At 38.2% G+C, this 19,171-nt stretch overlaps 1 protein-coding gene across 1 annotated transcript; it reads left to right on the top strand.

Annotated features, from left to right (window-relative positions):
* Positions 1-1,945: 1,945 nt before the first annotated feature.
* mycla (MYCL proto-oncogene, bHLH transcription factor a) lies at positions 1,946-6,393 on the top strand. The gene is made up of 3 exons (XM_007247564.4): positions 1,946-2,247; positions 3,251-3,811; positions 4,490-6,393. The coding sequence occupies exons 2-3, from the start codon at positions 3,271-3,273 to the stop codon at positions 5,035-5,037; spliced, it is 1,089 nt and encodes a 362-aa protein (XP_007247626.3). The 5' UTR covers positions 1,946-2,247; positions 3,251-3,270; the 3' UTR covers positions 5,038-6,393.
* Positions 6,394-19,171: the final 12,778 nt, after the last annotated feature.

Here is a 19,171-nt window from a genome sequence, read left to right as displayed (position 1 = left end):
TGATCAGGTTTAGATCAGGGGATTGTGGAGGACAAACACTTTTTATTGTTTACTATGTAATTTAATATGTGTCCCTTAATTGTTTTCAATAAAAACACAGCATTTCTTACATTTATTTTAACATTTATTTGAGAGCAGACAGTATAGACCCAAAATATGTCATGTTTTATCATCTTAACTTTGTTTAATTTATTAATATACATCCATTCCTGCATTTCAGGCCAGCAACACATTCCAATACAACACTTTTTTGCAACACTGCTGATACCAAGTAATGAAGTGTTTCAGGTGTTATTTCATCCCCTTCTTCCTGCAGACATGTTTTAAGGTGAGCAATAGCAGGCTACATCATTGCATTTAACGTTTTAACATTTTTCAAACATTCTTTATTGGGTACAGTCCAAAACTGCAGGCAGGTCAATCCATTTCCCATACCCCGTTCTTCTCCTGCCATGCCTTTGTAATGTGTGCAGTGTGTTGTTTTGCATTGTCTGGTTGAAAAATACATGAACATCTCTGAAAAAAATGTTGTCTTAAAGGCAAGATGTGTTGCTCTAAGATTTCAGTGTACTTTTCTGCATTAATGCTGCATCACAGAAGTGTACTGACACAATCCTATACCATGACAGACCCTGGCTGTTGGCTGGTGATTTGATGGTGATTGAAAGTCTGCCCATAACACACTGTGTTTCCACTGTGTGATAGTTCAATATCCCAGATTCCCAGAGTCCAGTACAGAAGTAGGTGCTTCTGGAGACGGTCAGAGATTTTTAAATTATTAGAAACCCAGACTCGTGAATGTTAATACGTATATCATTACTAGACATGTTAAAGATCATGTGTGTACCAAATAACTTTCACATATCTTTACTTCTTTAGATGCTTGATGCAGTCATTTACTTTTCATGGTGCAACCAGGGTTTAAACAGATCTGGTCATGTGATAATCAACACCAAACATGTGACACTACACACACTTCAGTAACTTTATTTTGTTAATATATACAATTGACAAATTGTCTATTACTGATTTATCAAAAGTCACTTTTTAGGGCCTTATCAATGAATATGTTTTTAATGGTCACTGCTATGACCAATGGTATTAAATGGGTTAATTAGTATGCTAATAAATAGAATAAAAAATAGAATAGAAATAGAAAATTTAATAAATATTAAAACTCTGAAATAAACCACAAATTCACATGCAGTTAAAACGCCTTCAACTCAATTACTAAAACTGTGGATATGTTTATGGAAAATATATTCTTTGAATTATTAATTTCTTCATTATTAACATTAAATACTACATTTATATTTTTGTAATAAATAATAAATCATGTAACAAACAACGAATTTAAACCCACTCAACCCACTTTTTTACATTAATGCTAAAATTTAATTCCATTCAAATTAGTAAAACGGTGGACAAGTTTATGTGTTTATGTAAAATAGTTCCCACCAAAAAAAAAAATATTATTATATATATATACCACAATTTCATCATTAGAAAAATTCCATATAAACACTACATTTGTGTTTTAGAAATAGTAACAAAAATAATACACCTTTCATAAAATTACCAAAAAATAACAAAAATTTCCTTCAATTCAAATAAGTAATATTGTGAATGGGTGTATGTAAAATAGTTCCCAAACTTTAAAATGTTCCAGACTTTCATCATCATTCCATATAAAACACTAAATTGGTATTTTAGCAATAAATAATAAATCATGTAAAAAATCGTGAATTTAAACCCACTTTAAACACCTTTATTTACACTAGTGCCTCATTTTCCTCCCACTCGGTTTAAAATCGCAGCACAATGAGCGCAGGCCGGAGCGGAGTGAATGGGGCGGGGCGGGACCAACGGTCCAAATGGGCGGAATCATATGCGCAGACGGGCGTGGTCTTGTCGATACGTGGGCGTGGCCTGCGCTACTCCGGCTACACAAAGACGCAGCTGTTGGCGCGAAAAGTGTGTTAGGGGTGCGGCCGCGACTGGAAACCAGACACCCGCACAGCGTCTGCTTTATAACTGTAATTCCCCGCACCGGGCCGCCCCGCACAGCGTGAGGGGGAGCGGGGAGAGGCTTTGTGAGCCGCGAGCTTCTCCGGCTGGTTATTGTGTGTGTGAGGAGTTGGCCGGGACGCGCGAGCCGGCGCTTTCTTTTGTCTTCTTCTCTTCTTGTCCCGTCGCGCGGCCGTCCGTCCGGCTGCAGCGCGAGCTCACAGTAGCACACATGAGCCGGTGAGTAGCGCGAGCCGCGGGATTTAGCGCAAAATTCTGCTTTATGGGAAATCCGCAGAGCCGCGTGCGCGTGCGGGACACTGCGGTGTTTCCTGCTCCAGCGGATTCGCGAGGGGGGAGCAACTTACTGCACGAGGGAGCTGCAGAGACTGTGTGTGTGGGCTGCTTAGGGTTAGTTAGTTATCTAGGTGTAAAGGGGGGATAGTAATATGTCTTGTGGATACTTTTTAGTTAGTTAGGTGTGTGTGGTTGGTTTTGGTTAGTTTGGGTGTGTGTGTTAAGGGGGGGTGGTTTGGTTAGGTGTGTTTGGGGGGATTATAGTGTTGCAGTAAAGCTGCTGTGCACACCCCTGTAGGAGTGCATGGGACCTAATTGAATTAGCCAGGGGTTTAATTACATTAGGAAATATTTTTTATTTTTTGCATTTTAGACTTTGGCTTGGAAGTATACTTACTTTAATTAGTCTTTTTTAAAGCCTTTTTTGTTTTATCCCTTAAGAGCACAGACCCATGTCTATATATATTGTGTATATATATATATATATATATATATATCCAGTATTAGTCCTATGAAACATAAATCATTAATTTAAGCGTTTGAATGATTGAAAAATGTTTGTAACAGAACTGTAGAGGCAGAATACACAAAAATACACTGTTAAAATGAGCTATTTTTATCTGCAGCACTAACCCAGCACTAACATTCTGTAAATGGGGGCAAATCAACAAACACATTCACACACTGTCTTGTAGTGCTCTCAGGATGTGACTTAAGAGTTTATTGAGTTAAAGTGAAGAATAGAGAGCTGTAAGCTAAGTCTGTGACACAGGTCACCATGGGTTCTTTTAAGTTAAATGGTTTGGACATTTATTTATTTGGATATTGAGTGTTTGTTAGACTTAACAAGTTTCTGTTGTATTTCACTTGGATTTTTGTATTCCAATAGTTAGGTGACAAAAATGCCTCTATTGCTAAAGCTAAACTCCTGCTTTCCTCTCTGCAGTTGGTGAAGCTTGCCCCACGATGCCCGGACTTGGCTGTGCCATGGCTCCTGACCAGATCTGGCCCATGGAGCTTGAGGCCCAGCAACACTACTTCTACTATGATGGGCTGGACACCGGGGAGGACTTCTACAAGTCAACAGCACCCAGCGAGGATATCTGGAAGAAGTTTGAGCTGCTTCCCACTCCGCCTGTGTCGCCCTCAAGGTTCGAATTGGAGTGCCCAGGCTGGATGGCACTGAAGCCCTCTTTCGAGGAGGATTATGGTTCTTCGTATGACCTGGAGTTGGAGCCGCTGGACGTTCTGGCCAACCTGAGCTCCATCGTATTAAAGGACTGCATGTGGAGCGGCCTGGCCAGTCAGCAGCTGGAGAAGGTCACCAGAGATGCCAAGGCCGTTCCAATGATGAGGACTCAGCGGGTGGCACCAGTCACAGCACATACATACAGCAGCCCTGCCACACAGTGCGTGAACCCGGCAGCTGTGCTCAGCCTCCCAGGACATCATGGAAAGAAGACTGCCTCAGGCTCGTCTGGCTCAGACTCTCACTCAGACTCATCCGGTGAGGGAGTTTGCTCGTGTGGATAGTTGATGGCAGTTTAAAGGGGAATTTTGCAGATTTTTATGCATTTCTTAAACTTGCTGTCGTGGTGAAGGGAATTATGTTGCATTTATTTACTATCCAAACTCATCAAGCATGCACTATTATCTTAAATGTTGGTTATGGTAAAATGGTGGTAAATCTTCAAATTTAATTTCTTTGGGGAAACTCTTTTGCTGTAAACCCTGCATGTATCCCTCCACTGCAAATGGGTCTAAAGTTGATATAAACTGGAAATTGTAGCACATAAAGCATCAAAGACCTGTGTCTTAACAGCTTTGTTATGCTAAAACTTTATAAATCGGAGGACTATTAGGGTGCAATGATTTATCGGCAAAGTGGACATGAACATTTGTAGCTGTTCATATAATTTACACACTCATTGTAACAGACTGTAATGCACTATATGAGGCATAGTGGGTGCCCTGTAATAATCTATAGCATTCATTTAAACTGTGTAAACATTCACACATTTGTAATACACTACATAACTACATAAAGTTTTTATAATTCGTATGCGCTTTGACAGACGTGCAGGGTTATTCCTGTAATGTTGAGTGGTTGCAACATACTGCTGTGTAAGCTCATATCTGCGCACCACTAATTGTGCAGCATTCTGTTATTTTGTTTTATCTCCAGATGATGATGAAATAGACGTGGTGACCGTGGACAACAGGCCCAAACGTGGTCGCCCTCCTGGCCGCCGAACCCCAGTTACCATTGCGGTCAGTGCTGACCCCCACGGGCCCTGTCCCAAACACTTCCACATCTCGCTGCACAGGCAGCAGCACAACTACGCCGCCCCGTCACCAGAGTCTGACCACGAAGAAGAGGATCATCTAGAACCTGAGGAAAAAAGAGCCAGACTGGAGTGCTCGTCTTCATCTTCGTCTTCATCTCCCCTCTCTTCTCCCGCCAGCTCAGACTCTGAGGACGCCACAGAGCAGCGGCGGAACTTTCTAGAGAGGAAAAGAAGGGACAATCTTCGCTCTCGTTTCCAGGCGCTTCGTGGAGAAATCCCAGGACTTTCAGAATGCGCCAAGACCTCAAAAGTAGCCATCCTGACCCGGGCCACAGAATATCTGACGCAGCTTAGGGCATGCGAGCGAAGACAAAATCAAGAGAGGAAAAAGCTCAAGGCAAAACAGCAGCAGCTGCTCCGTAAAATCAGTGCGCTGAAGAACTGATTAAGTGACCGTTTGGACTAGTCCGGTGGTCAGAGACTGTAAAGGGATTGCTTCACAAAGCAGTCTAAACCAAAATAAACCAAAAGTCAGTCCTGTTCAGTAGCAGGAGAGCTAAAGGACACCTCTGTTTTTGGAACTCTTGGCTCAGGTCCAGGTTGGTTAACTGGATTTGGTTAAGTTGGAGCAACAATTGTACCTGTCCGATACAAACACCCTTTATGTCCCTTATTTTTTCATGCTGGACAGGTTTTTATTCTGGATTATCTATCAGGTTAACTAATGGATCCTGTTGAAATGCACATCTGTCTAAACTCAACATCTAGTTTAATTCCTGCTTTATTTTGGACAGTTCGGATTAAAACGCTAATGTAAAAAGGAGCAAAACAGATCCAGCTAGCCTATTGCCTTCATTAGCTGGGCTGGATTTGCCTGAAACTGCAGGTGTTCTTGGTCTGTAATTCCCTATTTGTTATACTCGTCATTCATAAATTGGTCTAATGATTAAAACAAGAGCTGCAGGAAGGTTCTTTCCAACCTGGGGGACTTTGCACCTTCTGACCATTAAAGGTTCTGAAAATGTTTGTTCCTTTTGCTCATCGCTGTAGTGATATGGGTAGTGAAGGGTAATTGGTTTCAGGGTGGGGGAACTCACTAACTGAATGCTCCTCAAGGATGTCCCAGTTAGCTCTGTAATTTGACCATGTGTCCAACCCAATTGCTGTATGCTGCATCTGCACTGCATATTGCGCTTATTGAAATTGGCATGTAAAAATCCTGGAGTATTCCTTTAATCCAAAAGTCAGTGGAAGGACTTTTGGATGATCCTCATTTTGGGCTAAGTCCAGTAACTAACTAAAAAAAATCCTGTTTGAGTACATTCTTATTGCAGGTAAACATGTGTGAAATGGTTGAGCAAACCTTCCAACTCAGGAGAAAAATGATAGCAGGCTTGTGTGTGTGAGTGTGAATGTGTGCATGTGAGAGACCGTAAATGGAATTTAGTGACTGTTTTGAGTGCTAGTGTGCTTCTGATCGTGTGTGTTTGGGTAAGTGTTATTCATGCAGGGGACACTCTAAGTGATTGTGTTGATCTAAGATCATGCTTTGCCAGAATTTACCTCATTTCTATCTGTGTGCAGGTCTAACATCAGTGGAGTTGCACATGCTTGTTTATATAAAGAGATGAATTATGTTTCTTTTGTACATAAGAATCTACACATTTGGACTGTATTGTAAATATTCACCTGGGTGGCTTCCTCACTTCGTACAGAATCTACCTAAGAGCATCACAGATTCTATTTTGCTAAAAAAATAAATGCATTAAAAAAAGCTGCTAATGTGGTCTTGTTCATTTGACTGTTATTGGTTATTTAGTGGTTATTTACTAAAATGTGCTGGTCAATTAGCTAGTACTTTCAGCAGTAAAGGTGACTAGACATGTCGTATTTAGTCATAAGCCTAGACAACCTAAGTGCCTTTTACTGCAATGTGTAAGCCCAATTTGAACAGTACATAAAACAGCTAGTTCAGAGATCCCACCTGTTCCATCAGAATGTGCATGCGAGCAAAAAAGCAAGAAGGGCACACAGGTAGTGAGAGTGGCAAAGCATTTTGATTGTCCTCTTATTGGGTTTGGTAAGATTAAAATAAAAGAAAATGGCAATGCTACCTCCCATAAGATCAGTTTTTGCAGAGTGTTATGTCTGCTAGTGTAAATAATGTGTAATTAAAACAATAGCTGCAATTTTAAGCTTAAAATTGTATTTGAAAACTGCTTCAGATAAGTAGTGCCATGCTAATTATTTTTTTTGCCACCCCCACAATCAAATTCTCATTTGATGAGGTAAATGGTATTTATTTAAAAACTATTCTTATTTGATCAAACTTCAAATGCTAGTTAGCTAGTTGCTGTGTAAAATCACAAAAATAACTTAATTGTCTACATTTCTTGCTAATTCTATTGTACAAATCTAAATGCACGTTTTGTTACTATTGATCGCAAAAGTGCTTCTGTCCTGCCGTGGAAAAAAACAGCCTGGTTAGCTTGCTTGATCGGCGTATGGTATGTTTTGAGTTGAACGATTTAGCTGATTTACAAGACCATGACCAACTAACTAAGCTAAACCATTCTGTTGTTTGAGCATCCTTTCTGTAAATAGTTGCAACAAACTATTACAGCCAAGGCCTGTTTAATAAGCTAGCTTAGCAGACAACAGTTTTCAGCCTCCTTGACTATCTGAAACCAGCTACCTGCAAAGTCTTGAGCTGGATTTTTCTTCAGGGTGTTTAAAAAAAATCTAATTAGCTTACTTTAGCTGCTATTAACTGTCGCCAGCGGGGCAAGAGTTCAGATAGCTACAGTTAACTAACTCAAGTTGTTTTATATGACCGAGACTGAGATTCACTCCAGAGCTAATGATGTGTTCCATTTACATCAGATGTCAGATATCGAAGCTGGAAATGAAATCAAACCTTAATAGAACTACCTCACTACTGTACTTAAGTACTAAAATATTGTATCTGTATCTACTGGAGTATTTTTCTCCAACTTCCACTTTTACTTCACTACATATTTTCAGTGAGTTTAATTATTTTTTTCTGATACATTATGTTCTGCCTTTTTTTCTCCCATTAAAATTTAAACACGTTAGGAATCGTTTTAAACCCACATTAGCGGTAGATGATCTGCACTGCTTTCATCAGGTTTGATGAAGCTGCTCATTATTGTGTGAATCAAGAGATCAAGCTCGTATATCTTATAAGACCACAGTGCTCCCAATCTGCCTTTGACTCAGAACTTTCACTGCTTTCTGTAATAACTACAATAATAACACAGTACTGTACTTCTACTTTCAGTACTTCAGTAGTAAACTGTAGAATAAACTACTTGCAAAACTTAAAAAAAAATAAATAAATAAATAAATGTTAAATACTTTAGTACTTCCACTTAAGCATGGAGCTTAAACAACACTTCAACTTTATACACGTCTGATAATACTACTGGTTTTACTACTGTTGATGCGGGTGCAGGCATCCAGGAATTTGAACTCTGCATTCATGAGGCTCTCTTGTCTATGCTAGCAAGTAATCTAACCTGGAGGTACGTTCCAGGTAATTGTTTCTATTTGGAACTAAAAAATTTGGACATCCAAATCCTATCACAATCACAGCAACTCCAAATTCAAAACAACCTGCTGGCCACATCACCTCATCTATATGCATGTTTATTTATAACCTTTTTAAAGGATGATGGCTTATGGCCAGGTACGTCAGACACTGTAGACTTATGTACAGTTCAAAATTAAAATACATGAATCAGCACTATGAGCAGGAGGTAACAGGTTTGAACCCCCGCTCGTGCAGCTTTGCCATCCAATGCCAGTGTTCAGAGGGAGCACAATTGGCCTCGCTCCCTCCGGGTGGGTAGATGGCGCTCTCTCCCCACATCACTAAAGGGTGATGTCCACAGCACAGGGCGTCTGTGAGCTGATGTATCAGAACCGAGTCGCTGCACTTTCCACCAAGCGCGCTGTGATGCTGCTCGGCAATGCTGCATCAGCAGCAGCTCGAAAATGGGTGGTGGCTGGCATGTGCTAGTCTTCACCCTCCTGGTGTGTTGGGGCATTACTAGTGATAGGAGGAGTCCTAATGAGTGGGTTGGGCTGTGCAAAATTAGGAAAAAAATGGAAAAATTATAAAATTATATTCTATTTTAGTACTTTCAGTGGCCTATGCACAGAGTGGGCCACCGGGAATTGTCCTACTCCTAATTGTCCATATTCCCTAAATCAAGACAAATTTAGGCAAAGACCTTAAGTTTGCAAACATTAACCCACTGTAAACAATGTGCAATTCAATGTGGGAAATGTGGTACTTTGGGGAGACTGGTTTCTGATAAGTGCCAATTGTTACAATTCAAAACAAAGACCTTAAAATGAATCCCAGGCTCCATATAGTGGTACACAATGTAGGAATAGTGCAGCATGTAGTGTATGGCATAAAATTGAAACACACAGAGGCCTGTATTTGTATTTGCACCACAATACAACTCATAAAGCAGGGAAATACAATAGGAGACACTGAAGTGATAGTATCTTTCACTTTCCCTGTGTGTGTGTGTGTGTGTGTGTGTGTGTGTGTTCGCGGGAGCTGTATGAGGAAGTGCAGTTATTAAATTAGCCACAGGTCAACTGACAGTTTAACTCCCTAACTCCCTTTTCTTCCCTGACCTGCACAACCGGTTACACTTGAACACCTAACACCTTATACACTCCTCACAAGCCTGCTTCCTTTTTTTCTCATTCATAAGCCCATACAGTATGTATTCACAATGTATTTAGTACATATAACATTTAGTTACCATTTTAAAAGTAGAGCAACTGTTAATACTGAGGTAAAAAAAAAAAAAGCCTGTGGAAAGCTGATGACGGTTAAATTGGAAAATTAAAGTCCCTAATATTATTATTATACGAAAAACAATTTATATACACTGATTTTAAAGGGCCCTCATCTTACATATTGTTTTTCTCACAGACATCCACTGAAGACTTCAGGTTGAGTTTAGAGGTAAAAAAAGATCATAATATATATTTTTAAACCTTTCTCTGATTTATAAAAAATGTACATGGACTGCTATGCGAATGGAATGTTTGTAAAAAAAAATTGTGTCAATTAAGAAGGTATGATTAGGACAAAGAATCAAATGTGCACTAACTGTTGGATATTCGGACATTGATGCGAAACCATATAAATAAAGATCTTAATTAGTTTAGCCTTCTTAATGTTTTTTCAGTGCTTAGGTTGGCTGCGCTCATTTTCCCCAGGCTAAGAAATACTTTGGTGTAAGAGGTTTACTGTGGACATCTACCTCAGTCTGCATCACTTTACCTCGCTCTACCTGTCTTCCTCACTCTACCTCACGAGCTCTCTCTACCTCGCTCTGCCTCCAGCCTTGTTATGTCACAGTCTGCAGCATCGAGAGCTCCCTCTGTTGCTGCACGTAGGTATTGCAATTAGATTTTTTCACAGTTTGGTATTCACAATGTTATTGCAGCTCTTTCAATGTGTTTATCCTGAAAAATCATATTGCAATAATATTAAAAATGATGATTCATATTACAAACCTTGTTTTTACAATAAAGTGCATTTTTTATTTATTGTTCAGTTCTCCATGGTATGGTCCCTTTAACAAACACAGTAAGGAAACGCGTGTGGTTTATAAACTGTGTATTGCAGCGTATTTTTAATCTGGACTAGTTCAAACGAAAAGTGTGTGTGGGTGTGTGTGTTTTACTTCTGCCTTCCTCCCACATCCCTCTGTAGCAGAAACAGATGGACCGCACTGTAAGGAAGTAACACACACACCAAAGATGTGGACCTTAGCCGAATGGGTCTGTGTGCTGGTGTGTGAAGGGTAGAAGTCCAAGCTGTGTGTGTGTGTGTGTGTGTGTGTGTGTGTGTGTGTGTGTGTGTAGGTGGATACAGGAAGTAAACACTCCTCCACCTTTTCTCCCTCTCTAGATTTCACCACATTAGTTAAGCAATGTTCAGTTAGCTTCTGCTCTGCTTCTCAGTGCTTTTTGTATGGCTTGTGCAATGTTTGGGTATCTTGTGGAGGCAGGGCTTGGTATTACTGGCTGTGGCAGAAATCACAAATTGCAAAAGCATTTTCTAACTATAATTAGGGATGGAAATCACAGGGCATGATACATTTCACCAATAACAATGATATCGATATACTGAGATACGAGGCAATTCTCTACGATACTTTTTAAAATACTTTTAAATAAGCAAATATCAGGAATTATGGATTTATTGGTGTCAGTTTCACATAATTAAATCATCAATCTATAAATAATGTAGAACAAAATGCATAGCTTAGCACGCTCTAACACTTTCAAACATATAGACTCATTGCAACTCTTCAAAGTGTAGCATTAATTACTCCAATGTTGTTAAAAAACCATAAACTATAAATTGTAACTATAAACTAAATCAATGCATTCATGAAAAATGACCAATTTCAATATTTCATGCCACATATTGAAAAAGTATCGCAAGCGAAAGCCCTATGATATATCACCATATCAATATTTTGTCCCACTCCTTGCTGTATGTGTAGGTCAGCTGCTTTGCAGAAGGCCTTATCTAATATTTCATGATATTTAGGTCATTCAACTGAGGGTCATTCCAAAAGTATCAGTTTTTGGCTCCACATGGATTCTATGTTGGTTTTGCTGTATATTTGTGGTTGTAGAATCCATCCACATTTAAGCTTCAGTCTTTTTACCGATGATTTCACATGTAGATTTAGGATTTCCTGATGTTTTGTAAAATTCTTCTGTCTACAGGTGCAATATTGTCAGTGTCACTGGAATCAACACAATGGTAAAGCATAATACATCCACCCCTATGCTTCACAGTTGACAAGGTGTTTTGTCCTTTTTTATAAAATGCTATTGCTTTATTCTCCAAAAATGATCCGTCCACACAATTGTTTCCAAAACTCAGCTAGCTTCCCTAGACATTGTATAGCACTTCAAATTTCCTTCTTATGAAGCTTCTATGAAGATTATCATTTGATTAGCAGCACTGCAAAGTGTTACAGTGCTTCACAACTCTTACTGGAGTTTGGTTTGCCTTACAAGCACACAAGCATTTCTGTGCAAGAGTAATCTTGATATTTCAGATATTATCTTGAGAGCTCCACAAGCTGAAAATGACTATTTCCTTTCTTATAGTCTTCCCCTACCTCATGGGCATCGCTTGTACTACTTTCATTTTCAGATCTTTAGACAGTTGCTTGAAGGTGCCTGTGGTTAAGGAGTGTTAGTAGAATAAATGATTCATTAGTCAGAGAATGTATAAAGCTTGTGTCTGTGTATTAGGATTGGCTAAATATAATATGCTGTATGTTTAAGTATTCGATTACTTACAGAGGCTGTTTATTTGGCCAAAAACACACATACACACACTCATCCAGAAGTTCACAATGGAGCCCAGCACAACATTTACAGAACTGCAGGCCTCACATGTCAGGCTCAAATTTGCTAAAAATATGACTTATGGAAAGATATTCTGTGAACTGATGAGACAAAACTGAAACTTTTATGAAAGTGTGTGTTGTGTTACATTTGGCGTAAAACTAACACTGCAGTTCCAAAAAAGCACATCATACTGAATGTCAAACATGGTGGTGGTAGTGTAATGGTCTGGGGGTGCTTTGCTGCTTTAGGATCTGCTGTAATTGATGGAATTATGAATTCTGCTCTATCCGTTCTGCTCTAAGTTAGAATGTCCGTCCACCAGTTAGTGACCTTAAGCTCAAGTGTACTTGGGTTCTGCAGCAGGACAATGATCCAAAGCACATCAGCAAGTCCACCTTTGAATGGCTCAAAAAAAAAAAATATTACAGTCACAGTTATCAAGCAAAAGCTTGATTTTAGTTGACAGCACAACCAGTTACTGGGTTTAGGGGGCAATTATTTTTCACATAAGAACAGGTTGGTTTGGAATGACTTTTTTCCCTTAATAAATGAAGTCGTCATTTAAAAAACGGCTTTTAGTATCTGTGTCTGATATTAAAATCTTTTTGATAATCTGAACAATGTACAGTAATTATGACAAAAAAGCAACAACAACAACTACTGTACATACTCAGTCAGTGTGTGATTCTGTTACAGTCACTGTGTTAGTTCTGGGTTCTCAGTACCCAGACTGTATAGGAAAGGCATTTTTTTCTTCCTTTTTCCCGCCATTGTCCTTTCAGACTCTTACATAACAGTCTGTGCAGAAACACACACACACACACACACACACACACACTTATCAGCTCCATCCCTACCCACTGACCCAGATTCCTCTGTTGCAGACCCACAGGAAAGAACCAGAGGCCTACAGCACCCAATATAACTCACTCTCCCGCTCTCACCCTCTCTCACCCAGTGACGCTGTCTTGGTGAGTTATATAAGTGAAGTCAGTGGGGTTAAACAATACAGGCTGTGTCCTGCCGTTCTCTCTGTTTTAATCTCGCTATGTTCCTTTCTACTGTAAGTGAAACAAGCAACACATTTAAGAGCAAAAAGCTTCTAAAAACTATATTAAAACAGCGACACATTCAGTGTATTCATAAACTTTTGGAGTGATAACTTTCTGTAAGGGAACTCTTAGAGCTCTTAGATAACTTATTTCATTCACCACTACTGTGAACAATACTGCAGGTAATATGCACCAAAGATAAATATTTAGAAACTGCCTTACTAGCATATACAGATGTTAAAATGTGATTTACCCTGTCATTTTAGATACAGATTAACTAGCTTTTACCCAATCTTTCGTAACAAAATAAGCATTTAGCAATTAGTGTTCTCCTCCATGCATGTTGGAATGTTATTATGGCTAATATTATGTCCTTTGACCTATGGTATGTCCCATGGAAGCTAACATTTTTTTCTGCCTGAAATTACAGGCCTTAATCATGAGAATGTCTATTCAATTATTACATAAGAAGGTTTCATGGGTTGCTGAGTGGTTCAGTGGTCCAGCGGTCTAAACCGCTGCCACTATGAGCGGGAGGTCGCAGGTTCGAACCCCTGCTCATGCAGCTTTGCCTTCAAGCTGCCAGAGAGTGAAATCTGCTCCCTCTGGGTGGGTAGATGGAGCTCTCTCCCCACATCACTCGGTGATGTATGCAGCACAGGGCGTCTGTGAGCTAATGTATCGGAACTGAGTCGCTGCGCTTTCCTCCAAGCTCACTGGCTGCTGGGCAATGCTGCATCAGAAGCAGCTCGAAAAGAAGCGGTGGCTGACTTCACTTGTATCAGTGGAAGCATGTGTTAGTCTTTACCCTTCTGGTGTGTTAGGGCATTACTAGTAATAGGGGGTGTCCTAATGAGTGGGTTGGGTAATTGGCCGTGTAAATTGGGGAGAAAATGGGAAAAACAATGGAGGTTTGACACGGTTTTATGTGCAGCATGCATATACAACTCAGAGAGACCTATTGTATTTCACAAAGAACAAAAAAGTGGATTTTAATGAAAGGACACCTTTAAAGGAAAAAATCTATCCAAACCAATCTAGCCCTATGTGAATGTGTTAGCCCCCTAAACCTAATAATTTGGTTGTGCCACCCCTGGTGGCAACAACTGCCGTCAAGCTTTACTGATAACTGGCAAAGAGTCTTTCACATCTCTATGAAGGAATTTTGGTGCACTCTTCTTTGCAAATTTTTTATTTCAGACACATTGGATGGTTTTAAGCATAAATGGCCTGTATAAAATCATGCCACAGCATCTCAATCAGATTTTGACTAGACCACTCCAAAATCTTCATTTTTTTTTTTAACCCATTCAGAGGTGGACTTGTTTGTCTGCTTTGGATCATTGTCCTGCTGCAGAACCCAAATACACCTGAGCTTGAGGTCACAAACAGATGGCCAGACATACACCTTCATGAGTCTCTGATAAACAGCAGAATTACTGGTTCCATCTATTACAGCGAGTCGTTTAGGCCCTGAAGCAGCAAAGCAGCCCCAGACCATCACACTACCACCACCATGTTTTACGTTCAGCATAAAGATCTTTTTCTGAAATTATGTGTTAGATTTATGCCAGATGTAACGAGACACACACCTTCCAAAAAGCTCCAATTTTGTCATTTCATATTAAAGAATATTTACTCAAAGTCCTGGGGATCATCAAGATGTTCTTTGGCAAATGTGAGATGGGTTGTTGTGTTTTTTTTGGTCATCAGTGTTTTTTTGTTTTTTTTTTTTATCTTTCCTGTGGATACCATTTCTTATTATTGAATCATTAACACTGACCCTAACTGAGGTAAGTGAGACCTGCAGTTCTTTAAATGTTGTTCTGAGGTCTTTTGTGACATCCTGGATGAGACATCCATGCCCTTTTGGTGTAATTTTGGTTGGTTGGTCACTCCTGGGAAGGTTCACCAGTGTTCCATGTTTTCTCTATTTGTGAATAATAGCTCTCACTGTGGTCCACTGGAGTTCCACAGCCTTAAAAAATACTTTGTAACCTTTTGCAGATTGATAAATGTTAAAGACTCTGTTTTCTCATCTATTTTTGAATTTTAGATAGTAGCATAATGGGTTGTGTTTTGAGATCTTTTAGCTGCTCCATGTTGTTAGACAGTTTCTATTTAAGTGACTCTTTATTCTACAGATCTGTGCTTTTTATATTTACTCAGGTTATATTTGTTTCCTAATATTAAAGTATTTTTTAAAATCTGAAAAATGTAGGTGTGACCAAAATTTAGCTTTGTTGCAATTGTTTTGGGAGTGTAGTTTAGTTTTAGACCTCTGCCATAAGCACAAATCAAGCAATCACAGCATGTGAGGTGTAAGAAGCATGTGGACTGATGCTTGATGTTACAGAATTTTACACTTTTACACAAAGTTACGATCTTTTGGCAAGAGGTCTTGCGCAGCTTTACTATCACTTCATAGTGCAATAGCAGCATTCCAACCTAGAAGGTGACAAAGAGGCCAATCTCCCTGTCAGTGGATCATCAACATGATTCTGTTTAAGGTAAAAGTGCTGCATAATGTTGCTTTAGGTGTGAATTAGGAGTGAGCTGGCTGTTGTGGTCAGGCTGAATGAAAGAGGCTCTCTCAAATCTGGCTGATCTGGACTAAGCTTAATCCTGTTAGTCAAAACACCACAGCCATCTGGGCCCACACACACACACACTCACACACACACACACACACACACACACACACACACACACACACATACTCTCTCATATAGGCAGCTCTGTGTGATAGTGATGTAAGAGTAGATTTGCTGTTCATGATGTAACAGTTTGGTGTTTATTTATGTGTGTGTTTGTGCATGGGCATAGATGGGTGGGTGTGAGACAGAGAAGTGGGAATAAGGTATTCTGTTTTCTATTTTTAGATGTTTCTAATAATTAAAATATATATATTATTAATAACTATTGTATTATTATTTAATTAACTACATTAATATACATGACCAATTAAAGTTTAGACACACTTTCTCATTCAATGTTTTTATTTCTTTATTTATTGCACTAATATACACACTAATTTATTGTGTTTATTGTAGTTTAATATTAAAGACATGAGCTGGAGCTTCAGCTTGAAGAAAAAGCAGCAACTATTGTTCAGCACCTCAAGGAACTCATTATAGATGCTGAGAAAACTATTTTCAGGTAACTCTCCCTCATGAAGACACTAAGATTAAAATACCAAGAGTCTGCAGATCTGTCCTCAAAGATAAATGTGCCTCTTAGAAGAAACCTAAGTATAAAACCTATTCTGGGTTGTTTAACACTTTTTGTTTATTAAATAATGCTGCATGTGTTCCTGTATATATTTAATACAGTCTTCAATATTACATTTTTACAATGCAATTTTTAAAAAAATATTTGGCATAAAATGTATTATATTATATTATATTATTACAAAAATAGTTCAGAAAATTAACTCTTCGGTGCCGGTTAAATATGCAGACGACATCATTCAAATATCCCGCTCTGATTGGCTGATTAGGCTGTAGGTCTGGCAGTGGCAGAGTGTGATTGGTGGAGACTGCGCTAGGGGGCGGTCTTTCGCCCTGGTTAGTGATAAATAAACAATTTCTGACACCTTTAGATTTTTCACGAAAAGTTTTGTACCTAGACACACATACACACAATAAACAAGTTAGGCAAGTTAGTGCAACATATACACAGCAGATATATTTACATTTGATTGAACAAAAACATGATCAAACAATAATATAAAAAAGAAAATTACACAAAAATAGAGCAAAAATATATACATAGCACTTCATTTTTGATTGAAGAGGTAACAATTAACCAAGAAGGTGTTTGGCCAGGTGGCAAATATATTTGTTAATTAACTCAGGTTGTGTGATTTTGAATATCAGTATTTGATAGGGAAACGTGTGAATTTTTCAGATTGTTGTGTTTTAAGCAGAGAATCCTGTTCAGTTTATGTATAAGTTGCCATTTTAAACTCCAAGATGTTTTTAAAGGCAAAAATGTGTTTAGAGTGTTGAGACTTAAGAAGAGATTATACCCTCTGTGTCAGTTTAATTAAAAGAATTGTACTACGCATGTCATTTTTTTAATGGAAGCCCATTTCCACCACCTGAAGAAAAAAAAACGTCCTCAACTAAGTCATAATTATGAGATAGAAAAGTCATAATTATGAGATAGTAAGTCATAATTATGAGATAGTAAGTCATATTTATGAGATAAAAAGTCATCTCATAATTATGACTTTCTATCTCATAATTATGACTTTCTATCTCATAATTATGACTTAGTATCTCATAATTATGACTTTCTATCTAATAATTATGACTTAGTATCTCATAATTATGACTTTTATCTCATAAATATGACTTACTATCTCATAATTATGACTTAGTATCTCATAATTATGACTTACTATCTCATAATTATGACTTAGTATCTCATAATTATGACTTACTATCTCATAATTATGACTTACTATCTCATAATTATGACTTACTATCTCATAATTATGACTTACTATCCCATAATTATGACTTTTCTATCTCATAATTAGTTGAGGACGTTTTTTTTTCTTCAGGTGGCGGAAATCTGTAACACACACGCACTGAGATTTTGAGCATTTGAGAGGAGATCACCCACTTCTTCCAGGCACATCTTCCGGGTTTGTTAGACCACCAGAGGGCGTTCCCGAGTGAGTCCAAAATGAGTGGGTTAACATGAAGCAGTTAATTTAAATCTGAGTTTATAAATGTTTAATACTTCTTATTCTGATCGTTTTTATTACGAATTTCCTCAACACAGAACAATATAAAATGTTTCAGCACCGCAAACATATTTTTTAAGCTTTTAAACTCCAGTTATAAACTTTTAAACTTAGTACTTTGACTTTATCTCAAGCATCAGCTTATCTACTGTTCAAAGTAGCATTAATACAGCATCCTTACTGCATAAACCTGCTTACTGTAGAAAAAAAAATCTTTCGTTTTTGTAAGGAAAATACATAATTCTACTTTTCCAAATAAAAAATCTGACGTGCTGAAATTTAACTTTCATATAAAATTCATGTTTTCTTATGGTTAGATTCGCAGCACACAATTGCCATAAATTGCCGTTTTTTTATTTCTTGTTCATTGAAAGTGTAATAATGGTCAGTGGGGACATACTGCTGGAGGACACATTTTTAAAAAATAATGTTTTTTTATTTTGTGTTACATCACAATGCAAATACACTTAGCTCTATTAAACATGACTTTAAAATGTATTTTGAGGTTTTCATTCGTTTAAAATCTTTAAAGTCCTTTAAATGGCACCAATTCAAAGATTTATAAAGACAAATTCACATAAAGTAAGAAAACTGCATATAGAAAACTGATTTTCTTTTACATTATTTTTTACTGAAACTTAATTTTGAAAGTTGTTTTTTGTCCTTCTCCTGTAAACAACGAATGAAATTAGGGTCAGCTTTGGCAGCCTAGACTTCTGCAGAAAAAGGTCAGTATCAGATCAAAAAGCAAACACTTATTTTATGTTATATTTTTTTATTTAATTAATATTAGGTTGTTGAAACCTTTAACTTTAAAGAGTTTTTTAAATCCTTATGAAAACACACTGACTATAATTCTAGTGAATCCTTTTTGAAGTATTTTATTAGTCATGCAAAGAAACCTTTATGCATTGATCTTGTTGTTGTAGAGTGGTATAAGGTGAAAACCACACTGCAGTCATAACAGCCCTGTGTGGATAAGACTTGGTGCGAGACTGAAAGGGAAGGAGACTATTTATATTTTCTGACTCCTGCAGTCAAGGACAATACACTTTGCTCTCTAGATTTGCAGTAATTAGGTTAGTGTGTGTGTGTGTGTGAGAGAGAGAGAGAGAGAGAGAGAGAGAGACAGAGACTGTTGCACTAGACATAATGTGGGTCAGTAGAGTGAGGGCGTGCCTTCCACTAACACTGTCCTTAACACAAACACAGTTACATAACTTTCTCTCTCTCTATTTCTGTGTGTGTGTGTTTGTGTGTGTGTGTGTCTTTGTTGCGTTTTTGTTGTTTTGCTGCCCTCTATTGCTCAAGAAATCACATAACACTTATTAGTTAAATAT

The sequence above is a fragment of the Astyanax mexicanus genome, chromosome 7 (assembly GCF_023375975.1).
Source record: "Astyanax mexicanus isolate ESR-SI-001 chromosome 7, AstMex3_surface, whole genome shotgun sequence".
NCBI lineage: Eukaryota > Metazoa > Chordata > Actinopteri > Characiformes > Acestrorhamphidae > Astyanax > Astyanax mexicanus.
The sequence above is the reverse complement of the archived record's forward strand: the minus strand, read 5'-3'. Positions and strand labels throughout refer to the sequence as shown.

Coding starts and splice junctions, on each gene's coding strand:
- mycla (XM_007247564.4), top strand. CDS start 3,271: ATGCCCGGACTTGGCTGTGCCATGGCTCCTGACCAGATCTGGCCCATG. Junction 3,812..4,489: donor CTCTCACTCAGACTCATCCG/GTGAGGGAGTTT, acceptor TTTTATCTCCAG/ATGATGATGAAATAGACGTG.